The sequence below is a fragment of the Branchiostoma floridae genome, chromosome 3, assembly GCF_000003815.2.
Source record: "Branchiostoma floridae strain S238N-H82 chromosome 3, Bfl_VNyyK, whole genome shotgun sequence".
Lineage (NCBI taxonomy): Eukaryota > Metazoa > Chordata > Leptocardii > Amphioxiformes > Branchiostomatidae > Branchiostoma > Branchiostoma floridae.
In genome coordinates, this window is record NC_049981.1 from 33054920 (window position 1) to 33069170 (window position 14251).

Genomic DNA, 14251 nt, shown 5'->3' on the forward strand with positions numbered 1-14251 from the left:
CCTGGTCGGCGGCCAGAGCCTGTGCAGCCGCTACCACGCTGTCAGAGGAGCGGTCATTTGTTATGACTATCATTACCTGCAAAGTAAAACGTTAACGTTACCTCTTCACCTTCTACGTTGGCACGTTATGTGTGAATGTCAAAGTCGTGCGAAATTCATTGACTTTACAAACACTACTATTGCCCTATTATTTTGGTAATTTTGCTACTATTGATGTCCAAATGCTTCATCTAGAGCTAAGATATCTGACACCCACCCTAGGAACAGGTGCAGGTCTCCAAGCAGCAGTTCGACGTGCGAAATCCATCGCAGCTCCGATACGCCTGCCATTGCCCGGATACGGCATGGCGTGTATTGCCTGGACTGTAGATGCAAGATCACCATAATCTCCCAGCTTGATGTCCAACCTGTATTTTGAAAGGGAATGAACCTTTGAATGGTGCATAACTTGTAGCCCTTCGGTTTTAATCATCGTGATAACCGATGTCCGTCGTACAAGAGATCTGCTGAACTTTGAGATTGGAGATCAAATTGAATCTGTTCTTAGTAGTTCAGCTGATACAAAATTGGCAGGGAAAGTTCCTGTTGCAACTTCAGAAATTGTTAGTTTACTGTTTTCACAGCACCCAGTTGTACTCAAAGCTCTTATCTATCTTTCTATGTTGGTGCAAAGACAGGTCTTTGGTGATATATAACTAAGTTGATGATACAAATGATATGCGCATTGACCAGGAGAACTTCTGTAAGAAAAGCTTGATATCTGTGGTAGACTTTTAACTACATTTGTACTCACGAGTCTGGGTTTCCATACTGCATCGCACCGACCCTGGTATCTTTCAAACCAATCGTGAAGGCGTTGACCAAAGCAATTGCATTTCGTTTAGCCGAGTAACTAGAGTCCAAGATGAAGAATAAGTCCATCCTCAACCCGCAAGTTTCAGCCACTATCAAAAGGCAGAATACATCATGTACATACTTATTTACAATCATGTAAGAACGGTCCACCTTTGATGTCTTCAAACCAGTAACGTATGTACACACATTGAAAGCTGAAGAAAACGTACTATCACTACATATTTCCAAAACTGCAATCCTTTAACATACGAGAAACAGTTAACCATGCGTGCAGATAGGGACCCCTTCTTACTCACCAGTCCCGGAGCTTGGTGTCGGTGTCAGAGCGGAGGGCACGCTGGTTGTGAGAGGCGGGTGTGTGGCTGTTGTCGGTGGCGGGCTGGGATCATCTGTGTTAGGTGGGCTGGCTGTTGGAGGGGACGAACAGCAACACTATAAAGAATGGAATGTGATGGTCATTAACATGGCATGTCAAAAGGATGGGATAGCCAGCTTTCTATCACCCTCAAACACCACGTACATCCGCGAGAGTCAACCCTGATTGAGAGGGTGCCCGAGTGGGGTCCTTTTGCCATTAGTGTGGAGTCTCCCTTCAGCAAGGACGAAACACGTTCCGGCACAATTTTATACTTAACACAAAGTGGGCACCCTTCAGAATGATATTGAGTTCTCGCAGATAGACGCCCGTATCTACGCAGACTTTCAAGGGTATACTATAACTGTAACTAACGGTGGCACCATTCCTGTTCAAACCTTACCTACAGCGCAGACTTCCGGTGAGAAAACACCATCCAACACACAAAGAAGAGTCTTTTACATACCTATATATATAGCATATCCTTATTATCATATCGTACTTACCGATGCAGGAGGCCCGGGAGGACCAGGAGGGCCGGGGTCCCCGCGTGAACCGTTCCCACCGGGGTCTCCACGGGGTCCGGTCGGACCGGCGGGACCAGGAGGTCCGGTCGGACCGGCGAAGGTGAGACCGTCTCTCCCGTCCCTTCCGGGTTCTCCTCTCTCACCGGCTAAGCACCCTGAAGAGACACAGATAAGCACATGCTAAGTAGTATTTTTAGATACTACTCGAGTTTTTTTTTTAGAATACCGCCTTAACCCTATACCCTATTCAGACCGAGGGGGGGGGGGGGGGGCTTTTGAGGCCCGCGCTAACTTCCATGTCCTAAAACGCCCGAACGGCTTATGCTAAAGCCCCCAAATTTGGGGGGGTTTTCCAAAAAATTGTTGGCAACAATTTTACCAAGTTTGACAAATTTTCCCTTTTTTCCTGGTGCCATGGCAACCCTTTGTTGACAGGCAGTTTTGCCAAAAAACCCTATTTTTGATTCCAACCATGGATTTTTCCCATTTATTTGCCAAATTACCGCCAATTTGTTACCAAAAAAAAAACTTAAATTCCTCCGCATATCTTTCAAAAATATGGATGCCAAAATTATGCCAATTTGATGACCCCCCCCGCCCCAAAACCAAAAAGGCGGACCCAATGGCCCGATCAAGAATAACAAGCTAATTATCCCTTAACATTTGTAACTACCTGGTATTTTTTCATCAAAAACCATCTAAATGAATGAATTTAGTCTATTTCCATTGCCCTTTGTGATTAATTGTTGCAAAAAAAAGTATTTTTAAAATTCAAGGTGATGGATATAATATGGCGGAGCCCAACTCGTATCTTAGATTTGCATGACGTCATTTTATGACGACATATTGACGTCATTGATGTTGCTATTGGCAACGCAAATCGTTTATTTATGTAACCTCTGCATGTAAGGCGTAAGGCTCACTGCTTGAAGTTCCAGATTCCTTGTTCATTCTGAGGTTTTCGACTGGCTACCACCACGCCGCTCTGAGGCACATGGTAGAGACCTCAGAAACGCTGACAACTTCACTCAGTTTACGTGTAGAACGGCTCGTTTTAGGAACACTACGCTCCCATACTGTGTCGACCTTTTAAATTAATGTTAGACTTCAGATGTCACTTTTTAATCTTCCTAATAGTGCTGTTTTAGATTGAAATGAGATTTTATTACTGATATATATATATATATCTACTATGTGTGTGTAGATCCACACTTTTAAATTGTACAGCTGAGTGCGAATTGCGATTATTATAATTTGATTATTGCACTTATGCAGGGATTTCCATTATACTCTCTTGTGTACTTAGTACGAGGCAATTTAGTCTCCGGACTACCAGCTTGTACTTGATTTTGTGTGCGTTCAATAAATAAACCAGTTCTCTCTCTAATAAACATTATTATTCTGTTATCTGCACTTGTTGTTACATTTTTGCAGCATAACTTGAAGTTTTCTGATAATACCCATTTTTCATGGGTTTGACCAATGTAATCAAATTGATGACGTCATAATTACGTCATCTTACTTCAACGTACCGTCAAACTTCACATACTTGTCATATATGTCGAAATCATGTCCTAAAAATTTGGTGGCCCTACGGCACGTCGTTTTAGAGTTATAGGACTTAGAAGTGGAGGGCCTCAAAAGCACCCCCCCCCCCCGTCCAGGGATGACCAAAAAAGCCCGGTCTGAATAGGGTTAAGTCAGAAGTATGTAATATGTCGTTTTCTAGGCTTTTCTATTAGTAAGCTCTAGCATTCACTAAAGGTTTTCACCAGCAAGAAACAAGTAAAAAGAGAAAATAGATGCATAAAGTATGTTCTGCGTAAGGATGAAGGCATTCTAAAGCCGCATGTGACGTAGCAGATGTTAATTAGTGAGTAGATTCAAGGGGCGATAACATTTGTTCTCGCTGACTAATAGTAGAAAACATCGATATTCAAGTTTACAATAATTTATAAGTATGAGTGTCATATCCCTACCACCAAGAGTCGTCGGCAGTGTTATCTTGTTCGCAAAATTCCTGATGTTAGACACAGATCTCTTAGCTCGGCGATGCACTGCAGCTCCGTACAGGAAGGTGGCGCTCTTGCCACGCCCCGCTTCTTCATTCTGCTGCTCACGAGCGCTCGGGCCCTGAGGACTGACCTGTTGGGTGACATTAGATACACTTAATTAACTCGTTAGTCTTACAGTGTCTTTTCAAGATCATCTTGTCAGACACGTAGTCTCGCTCGTCAGGATGACAGGTTGGCGACAGTCCAACTCGGCCTATCCTGAACTTTGAACTCGTTTATCGGGCCTGCTGGTTTAGACTAGAGGCCGCAGGGATAAATTTTCTGGTCAATGCACCCGCGCGCAGACAGTAAGCTTTGTGCTAACATGCTGACAAGGTGCCATTATCAATTTTACAAGTCTTGTATGACTTGATAAGCATGACAATATCTCTGTAATTCCGATGTACAATGTACCAAGCACAAGTCTGCGTTATATCAGCTGTAACTTGTGTTCTATCCACATGATAATGTTGATATATATCGTTCTCAATCAATTTTGCCTTTGTCGATAACTCATTACTTATTTCAAACATTTCATGTAATACTCACTGAGACAAAACATTATGTTTTAGAACAGGCACTAGGTCAACGAAGAACAATTTATCATCACTAGAACTACGTTTTACACTTGGTCTGTTTTAGGGGGTGGGGTGGGATGGGCGTCGCCATACTTCGGCAAGTAGATAGTGTACAGTTCATTACCTCCATGTAATGCGTCAGCCCTCTTAATCTGGGCTTTTTGAATGGCGTATAGATAAAATGTGAGGGTAGAAATGCTAGATAAATCAATCTGCACACAATTCAGTTTACTGTAATTTGTCGGGAACCGCTCTAACGCACCACCCGGATCCATCGGACCGAAAATGTCCTCCTTGGGAGTTTGTCGTAAACTTGTATTTTATGACCATACCTGCTGTTCTCTCCACTGTTGTATTTCTTGCACCTGGACTCCCATTTCTTTCAGCTGGGCTTCCATGTCCTTCAGTTGGGACAGCTGGGCTTCCATGTCCTTCAGTTGGGACAGCTGGGCTTCCATGTCCTTCAGTTGGGACAGCTGGGCTTCCATGTCCTTCAGGTGCGCCTGCTGGGCTTCCATGTCCTTCAGTTGAGACACCTGAGCTTCCATGTGCGACAACTGTGACTTCATCTCTCCCTGCCTCACCAGTACAAACATGACGACAAACATGGTGACGAAGCTCACAATGACAGCCGTGGCAGTTCCGATTGCTATACCCAGTATTTTCAGTGCCTCTTTACCCCGCATGGCTCCGTGCTTGGGGTAACTCATGTCGGACAGCGTTTCGGAGCCCATTTTTAGATATGTCCGCCCGAAAAAGTACGTAAGCGTCGACCTACAGGCAGACCCCACCTGCACAACGACCTGTCCGCGACTGACTGACACCAAGATGTGACATCACCTTGAGCCCAACTGTTCTGTTCCCTTATTGGTTACAAACACCCATTTCCTCATACGTCATTCCTATTTTTATCGATGACTGGAGATGCAGAGCAAGTAGACCATCAGGTCCGAACCGAAGTTTGGCGAAGGGTGCCGATGAGTGCCCGATAATTCCCGAATGCCGATTTGTGGTCACTCGGCAAAAGGAAGAAATACCGATCTAATTGGTGCACCAAGAACCTAAGGGTCGGGTTGTCCTCAGATAAAAGATACCATTTTTATACAAGACAAATCAATTCATTTTTAACTAGTGTTTACAAATGTGATGCAGATATGTTCTTTGAAACGATGGAAGTAGAATATATGCTTGCTTGAAATGGATACTGTAGTTTGGTTTGGATTCTTATTCTGTCAACAATTAATTGGTTTTACAAATTTGATGCAGGTTAATTCTTCTAAACGATGGAAATATAATATGTGCTTGGCTGAAACGGATAATGTAGTTTGATTTTGGGTCTTATTCTGTCAACAATTACTTGGGTCACTGGAGCCAGCAAGAGGTCGTGTTTTGTCTGTTACAGTGTTACAGACGGTGTCTCAGCGCTGTAAGAGCGTCTCACTGATTACTATGGAAAGGAATTGGATTTTATTCATGACACTGAGAACGAAATATTAGTACTTTTAACTGCATAGCTCACAGGAATATTCGCCAGTGTAAAAAACAACAACTGATGATTGATTGATTGATTGATTGATTGATTGATTGATTGATTGATAAGAAGTCAATATCAACGGGAGGTCTGCAGCAGAGGAACACAAAAACGCAACTGTCGTAATTTTCTATGTTATAAGTCTTCTACTAAAACCGTACAACAAAACAACACACGCCTGACAGAACACAGAATATCCCTTTAAGACTTTTAAAGGTCAAGCCTATGGTAATTCGGGGAACATCGACCACCGTCGGCTCATGTCCGACAGACGACGAGTATGTACCGAAGCTGGCCGATTGGGCCCGAAGATCTCCGAATGCCTTGCTGGCCAAACTAGTGTAATCAGTGTGACACTTCCCTGGGGCTTCTTATGTCCTCCAATCATTAACTTGAAATCGGTCTTTTTAGAACCATAATTGCTTCCGTTGTGGCTAATTTCTTGGATGTTGGTGTGCTCATCGCTATGATGAAAGACGTGATATCTGAAAACGGATAGCCATGTCAACAGAAAATCATGTCAACAACAGTAACTGTCCTGACTTGTGAACGCTGGGGTCAGGGACGACCGGTTTTAGACACACAGTGTGCAACAGTCTCAGCTGCATAATTGTTTAAACAGAAGTCATTGATGCATGAATATCCCAAAACACAGCCTCAACATCTTATATTGGTCATCCAAACAGTCAAAATACATCTTAGACCCAAAATATGAGTAAGGGAGATAACATATCTGTACGAGTAGGGGCCAGACAATGCAAGTACGTCTCTACAGCTGGTACTTTTAATTACATAGCTCATAAGAAATTACATTTGTCCGTGTCTACTTAACCAAAGGAAGTCCATTTGTGCAGTCAATATCAACGGAAGACATGTACTTGTACAAAGTAAACGTATCTTTCGTAATTTGTTTGTTTAGAAGTTCCTCTAACATTGCAGAATGGCAAAAGCAAGAAGCACACGCCTGGTTTGTCACTTTGGAGGTTATTGACCTGAGATAGAAGGACTACAGTCCCTGAGAGGAAGTGACTTGTTCGTTCCTGTTGACATTTTGAACAAAGTCTGAATGGTAGTCTTTTCACTCGTGGGCTAACTGGTAGTCCAGCCTGTAGCTGCGGGTGCCAATGCGAATCGATTTCTCATTTCCTACTTCACTGCCCATTACATAATAATCCTCGTCACACTCTCTTCGGCAAACTTTCCAGGATCGTGGGACATCTTTTCGATATTTTCTCTCTTTCTGATGGCGAAATCAAACATTTGCTACTTTTTGGTACTTCCCTTTGAACGATTCCACAAACTGTTTGATTATGTCTTCAACCCAGAACTACATTGTACAAACTGGCCGCTTCTAACCATGTTTTTTTTTTCTTGTTCCGTGTCCTACCAAAATTTCCGGGGATGGGGGGTAACAGGACTACCAGTCAATACATTAGTATTCCATTTACTGCATCTTGTCAGTCATATGTTATTCTTATTTTCCTTTAATAGCTTCACCGATATAAGTTGTCTTAACTTGAGTGGGCCGCTACTTGTCTGTTATTTTGCCTTTATGTGTTTGTTCAATAAAAGAAAAAAAGTCAAATGCGAGACAGCCATACCTGTTGTTATGTTGATATGAACACTGTTCTCCAGAGGCTGTGAACCGGTGATACAACGTGGTGCAAGTATGGGGCAAACATTTACCTTTGTGTGTTAAAAAAAGAGTAAAAGTCGAATGGCTTCATCAGAATTAATCAGCAGCAAATAAGATCATTCCGATTGAACACAGTTTTTTTCTGTATCCGGTGTGTCTGTAATTAAGAATTAAAACCATACTGTACAAAAAGGTGCATACATCCTGGTCCAAGGATCTGAAAAAAATGTGAACAGCGACAGCTTTTTTCAAATGCATGTCATGTAGAAGTAAGTAATCAGACGGTATCCCGATTACACACAATGTTGTATCCTCCTTCCCCACACCACCCAAATGCCTCTATTTCAGCACTAGCAGCCAGCCCTATTGGACAGGATGTTGAATACTTTATTGTTTATGTGGACGACATGTCCTTAAACTAAACAATAGAGAATGTCTTTCAGACGTCTGAAAGTCAAGCCTATGGTGATTTGGACAACATCGGAGGCCGTCGGCTCATGTCGGCAGACGACGAGAACGAACCGAAGTTCACCGAATGGGCCCGATGTTCTCCGAATCAGTTGCTGGGAAGAGTCACTGAGCAGAGTGTGGCCATACCAGCGTAATCAGTGTAACACTTGCCTGGGGCTTAAATTTAACGTTTTTAAAACCCGAATCGCTTCCTTTATGGCTCAATACTTTACATTTGTTGGTTTGCTCATTTAGACGATATTGATAAGAGACGTGAAATTTGGTGGTTGGGTTTACGTTAACAACAGTAGCTGTCCTGACTGGGGTCAGGGATGGTTGCTCTAAGTGTGCAGCTGCTTATCTCAGCCGCATGAATGAGTGTTTATACAGAATTTGTTAACACAGGAATTGTCCAAAAATACAGCTGTGACGTCTTACATAATGACCAGCCAAACCGTCAAAATTTATCTTAGACCCTAAATATGGCTAAAGATGGTAAGCGACCAGTGAAGCTATGGGCAAGACAATGTCAGTATTTATACGGATCAAGTTCTTCATTGTCAGTATTTTTCCTAAAACACCGAAAAAGACCCATTTAACTTCTTTCATAAATATCCTTAATCACCTACTGTGCTAACCTGCGGCAGCAAGGGTTAGGAACATGGATGTTTTGCGTGCGTAGAGAATCGTCAATGTTGAACAGTGGTTTTAAAAGGAAAGGTGAACGGGGATCACATCGACTGCACACGGTGCTCTGTCCGAATTCAATAAACCTGTACTTATCATAATTTAGCAGAATATTTACTACATACAGTCTGGCTCATATGTCGCAACCCCTTAGATTTCATGGGCTATTAAAATACCACGTGTATGAATATATTCAGATACGTATGCATTTATAGTGATTTAGAGAGCATCAACTGACGTCCAACAGACGACGAGTACAGACCGAAGTCTGGCGAATGGGGCCGATGATTGTCGAGCGCAGTGCTCGAAAGAGTCGCTAGCTAGGCAGAATGTAGCCTTACTACACAATATGTTCAGCAGGTACTTTTACCTAACTATATAATGGCTTTGCCTAACTACACAATAGCTAACTTGCAGGCACCTCACTTTAGAGACAATCTCTGTGGATATGCAGTAATTGCATAAATATTAGTCATGTGTTCAGTGGAACGCTTTCTTTCAGTAGCAACAAATAACGAACAGATCACAAACTAGAGAAATGGGCATCATTTACTGTTAAAAGCCACGATTATACCATAAGTTCTGACCTGCCATCTCGCCTGAGTTCAGGGCCGACCGGTTTTAGAGCGGATTGTTACAGCCTGGGGGCTGGACGGCTCGTTTCCAACTTAGAGCGGGACAGAGTTGTGTGTTTACCTCAAAATCACTGATGTGTGAAAATATTCAATTCTTACATGTTTTCGGTCCACGATATACTAAAATACGTTGTATGAATGAGCTGTTATCAACAGAGAGTGAGAGACTACATCTCTAGAGCTTAAAACGTTCGATATTTTTTGTACTTTTTTTAATGAATTTTTTTCATCCGTTATGTTTAGTCGATACCTTGTATCAAGTCCACCCCCCCACACACACATGCTTTGGTGTAGTGTCTACAGCATCGCAACCTGAGTAGATGTGAGCATCGCTAAGAAGGTGGGTCTCTCTGTAGACGTCTTAACCCACATTTACCTGACGTTTGTACGACGCATCCTCGAGTACGCGAGCTCTGTTTGGGAAGAGTTGCCCAAACATTTTTCCGACTCTCTAGCATCTGTTCAAAAGTGCTGTTTGAGAATTATTGGCTTTCTGATGACTCGATCACAAACTAATGGACGGGACAGAGCCACAGGCACTTAGCGTACCAATTAGATCGGTATTTCTTCCTTGTGCCGAGTGACTTATATAACACCGAACTCGGGGATCATCGGCCACGAATCGGCCCCATTCGCTAACCCTCGCTTGGGACCCGACGGTCTACGATGTGCTCCGAATCTGCAGATATAACAAAATGCATGACTGACGCATAAGGAAAGGGGCGTGTCACTGTGTTTCTAACCAATGGGGGAACAGAACTGTCGGGTTCAACGTTATATCATATCTGTAAAGTCAGTCAGTCGTGGACAGGTCTTTGTGTGAGCTAGGCCTGGCCTGTAGATCGACTTGCAGTTACTTTTTCGGGCGGAAATACGTAACCATGGGCTCTGGAAACCTCGAGGTGCCTTACCCGGCACGCGTGGCTGGGAGGGACAGGCTGGGGATAATCGCAGCGCTGTTGGTAGCCGTTTTGATCGTTTTCGTGTGTTTCGTCACCATGTTTGTACTGGTGAAGCAGGGGGTGGAACTTGGAGAAATGAAGTCACAAATGGCTCAGCTCAACGAAATGAAAGCCCAGCTGTCGCACCTGAGGAACATGGAAGCCCAACTAGTGCAGGAGTTGAGACAGTGGAAAGAACACCTGGACATGCAGGTAAGGCCACTAAACACTAGACGATAACATATAGTCTTAGCCGTCACTAGTTTAAGCCAAACTTCCGATTTACATTTTCGGTCCGATGGATACGGGTGGTGGGTCAGAGCGGTTCCCGACAAGTTACAGTGACTTGTGTTCTGTGCAAATTGTTTCATTTAGCATTTCTACTGGTACAATTTATCTTAACACCATTAAAAAAGCACATATCATGAGGTTTGGCGCATTCTGTGTGGAGGTAACGAACTGTACGCAGTTGGTCCCCTGCGGTCCCTAGTCAGGGCCAGCAGACCCGAAGTGCAGGATAGGCAGAGTTGGACCTTCACCAACCTGTCATCATGACGAGCGAGATTAACCCTATCCAGACACTTAGGGGGGGGAGGGGGGGGCTAAAAGTGCCTGCGCCAACTTTGACCTCCTATAGCTCCCAAACGGCTTGTGCTAGAACAACCAAACTTAGTGAGTTTTCCTAAAATATTGTTGCCAACAATTTTTAAAAAAATTGGGTAAGTTTATGATTTTTCGTGTTGCCATGGCAACGGGTTTCTGAAAAGCAAATTTTACAAAAATCACTAATTTTTGTTTAAACAATGGGATTTTAAGATTTTCTTGCTAAAGTTAGCTTCTTTTCATATATCTTTAATATCCAACACATCTTAGTTAAACATTTATAATTGAATGTTCATAAATTATGCTAATGAAATGACGTAATTGGGCAAAATCCAAGATGGCCGACAATATCATGATTTAAAGTATAAGGTCTTGGACCGGAGTTTCTTTTACGATTTCGGAGGTTGGCGGACAGCCTCAAGCCGATGGGCTACAGTTCCGCTAGTAAACGTAGGACGCGAAACTTAATCAATATGGTCGAAAGCCGTTTACTGCCTCTTTCCGACAAACCTATTGGTATCGTCTGTTGCTTCTTTATTTTGGGTAGAATATGTAGTAAAAGTTTAATTTTGGACCAGAAAACTATCATTTTTCAACACTTTTTTGATCGAAGCTGCTTGGAAAAAACGAATTTTCCCAGGATAACGGCCTACGTGGTAGAGAAGCTAAATTCTTCATGTTTATGCAAAATGAAAATAAAAAAAATTCCATGTGATAACTTTTTTGCAATCTCCGATGACGTAATTTCTTCGAAATCGCATGAAAAACGATGCTATTTGGGTCATGAGGCGAAAAAACCGCATCACCGTTGCAGCGGACTAATACAAAAATGGTTTCGCTGGAGGGCCAACTACTCCTCGCACAAAAATAATACAACCCACGGGCTTTTCAGGAAATACGACAAATCTATGCTCAGCTATAACGATCACCAAGCAATAGGGAGCAAAAATTAGGGAGACAACAACGCACTTCCGGCCTATTACACCACCCTTCCGCCAACTCCGGTCAGATTTGAACTCCGACCCGGAACCATAACAAGCTTATTTTCACTCAGATTTCATCACTACGTGGTATTTTCTTACAGAAAACATTCATGTGAACGTTTTTAATCCATTTCCACGGGGTTTTAGCGTTATATGTTGAAAAAAATGTATCATTAAAAATTTAAGGTTGATAACCCAAGATGGCGGAAAGCTAAACTACAGATGACGTCATTCTATGACGTCATTTTGACGTCGTTGCGTCGGCTTTTGACAACAGAAGTCTTATAACACTTAAATATTAATAAGAAACCTTTATTGGTAACTTTTTGAGTGAGATATTTAGGTATTATGGAAATTCCCCGTTTTAGCCAAAAATATCAATTAATGACGTCATGATCACGTTATATTACGTCATAATGATATAAAAATTTCAGGAATTATAAACTCGATGAGCACAACCCCCCCCCCCCTGCAAATTTGGCGATCGTACAGTGAGCCGTTTTGAAAATACGAAGGGGGGTCGAATGAGCCCCCCCCCCCCCCCCCCCAGGCCAGGGAATGCCCAAAAAGCCCAGTCTGGATAGGGTTAAGTCTTTACTGCACCGCCACTGTCAGCCAAACGATACCGAGTTAATTAAGCATATATAATGTCGCCCAACAGGTCAGTCCTCAGGGCCCAAGTGTCCATGAGCAGCAGAACGGAGCGGGGCGGGGCAAGAGCGCCACCTTTCTGTACGGAGCTGAAGTGCATCGCCGAGCTAAGTCCAACATCGGGAATTTTGCGAACAAGATTACACTGGCCACGACTCTTGGGGGTAGGGATATGACACTCATACTTATACATTATTGTAAACTTGAATATCGATGTGTTTACGAGTAGCCATCAAGAACAAAGGTACGTACCTTGATTCACTTTTCTACTCACTAATATGGCTGTCATTGTGGATTGTTCCACTTACAATGGGGGCGGGGTGTGAAACATTCTGTTTTTGGTCGTTGTGTTTATGTTCGACTTAAATTGAAATCATTTTTATCTTTTCATAAATTTTACGTTTATTTGTGGTTTTTAAAAACGCTAAAGTTTATAAGAAAGTCGTGTGGATCGCCATTTCCACAATCCGAAAGGGACACATCAGACTCTCGGATCCAGCCAGACCATAACTCCGCAGCACTACACGTTTTAAAATATAGGCCTTATGCCAGCTTTCTTCCATGGATTCATGGATCAATGGACGGACCTTTTAACCCAGCCCTTCCAAAGCCCCTTCCAAAGGCCCTTCTTTCCTTGCCGAGTTTCATAGCTTAGTTAAACAATGGTACATTCCAGGCGAGTATTAAAACTCTCTTCTAGACGCATGTTACTGTATGTGGCCCAGCGTAATAAATCTACGCTTTAACTCACCATGTTTATATAAAGATATATCACAAATTGCATCAGAAGGAACTTATTTTGTAATGAAAAATAATGCATATTCATTGTGGGTCAAAAAGTTTTACAAAACCTGTTTAATGTGCCAATAATTCATCTGACATAAATTATGATAATGAGGTAAATTTCCAATATCCCCTGGTACACTCGGGGATTTTTGCTGCATTTCCTACTGAAGTTGCTAGGTGTCGCTCTCAGCAGTTCAGTCTTAAAATACGCGGCAAGGCACGGCTTTTCTTAAAAGATTTCTTGTTTCACGTACGATCCCTGGGTGGAACGCGGCACTGTAGTAAGTGCTCCCACAGTTGAGTGCTCCCGTGCCAGGCAGTCGGGAAATAATTGCAGGGAATAATTAAAAGTACGCAGGTTTCTTAAAGTGCAACTGAAATGTGGTTGGTTTTCCGTATTTTTATTTACCGTTCTCTTCCAAACCCGGTAGATTGCGCGGCATACCATGCTGCAGGACACACTACCAGTGGAGTCTACACCCTGGACTTGTCATCCACCAGTGTGGAGGCGTACTGTGACATGGAGAACCAAGGTAACATTGCCCCCCCCCCCCTCTCTCTCTCTCAAAATACTGTTGAAAAAAAAAATGTTGATATATATTTCTTCTTGTCCTTTTTCTTCCTGTCAGATGATCAGTTCAGATGGACTCGGCGATGTGCGACTACACCGGTTCCGCTCCTGGACAGTATATATACATTTTTACATATCAAAGTTTCAGATACCACTGAGTTTGTAGCATGTAAAGAATATATTTTTGTACGCCGGAACATTATGTTTCCCTTTTTTGCTGTTGAAGAGATTCATCAGTCACGTATGTAAACAGTTAATAGAATATTTTATCAAACAGTGACTAGTTTTGACAGGTAAGCAAACATACCTCCATATTTTCGATGACTGTCAGTCCATCATGATCACGGAGTGACCTAGTTCTCGCGAGAGTTGTGAGAACTAGGTCGAGACGTCGAGAACTAGGTGATC

General features: G+C 42.7%; 2 protein-coding genes across 2 annotated transcripts in view; one reads left to right on the forward strand and one right to left on the reverse strand.

Annotated features, from left to right (window-relative positions):
• Nucleotides 1–226: 226 nt before the first annotated feature.
• LOC118411872 (collagen alpha-1(XVII) chain-like) lies at nt 227–5173 on the reverse strand. The gene is made up of 6 exons (XM_035814362.1): nt 4702–5173; nt 3717–3882; nt 1717–1892; nt 1152–1287; nt 794–944; nt 227–407 (listed from the first exon to the last, which is right to left on the reverse strand). Exons 1-6 carry the CDS (start codon nt 5101–5103, stop codon nt 227–229), a joined length of 1212 nt encoding a protein of 403 aa, XP_035670255.1. The 5' UTR covers nt 5104–5173.
• Nucleotides 5174–10097: 4924 nt separating this feature from the next.
• The window catches only part of LOC118411426 (angiopoietin-2-like), a 6535-nt gene continuing 2381 nt past the window's right edge, over nt 10098–14251 (forward strand). The window contains exons 1-3 of the mRNA XM_035813706.1: nt 10098–10462; nt 12497–12650; nt 13704–13805. Of these exons, the coding sequence (XP_035669599.1) occupies nt 10190–10462; nt 12497–12650; nt 13704–13805 (529 nt within the window). The 5' untranslated portion in view covers nt 10098–10189. The remainder of the gene's footprint in view (nt 10463–12496; nt 12651–13703; nt 13806–14251) is intronic.

Excerpts from the sequence above, each read along its gene's own strand:
- LOC118411872 (XM_035814362.1), bottom strand. The coding sequence starts at position 5,103 with ATGGGCTCCGAAACGCTGTCCGACATGAGTTACCCCAAGCACGGAGCC. Across the intron at positions 1,288-1,716 it reads CTCCCGGGCCTCCTGCATCG|TGTTGCTGTTCGTCCCCTCC; the intron begins GTAAGTACGATA and ends CATTCTTTATAG. Across the intron at positions 408-793 it reads CAGTATGGAAACCCAGACTC|GTTGGACATCAAGCTGGGAG; the intron begins GTGAGTACAAAT and ends TTCAAAATACAG.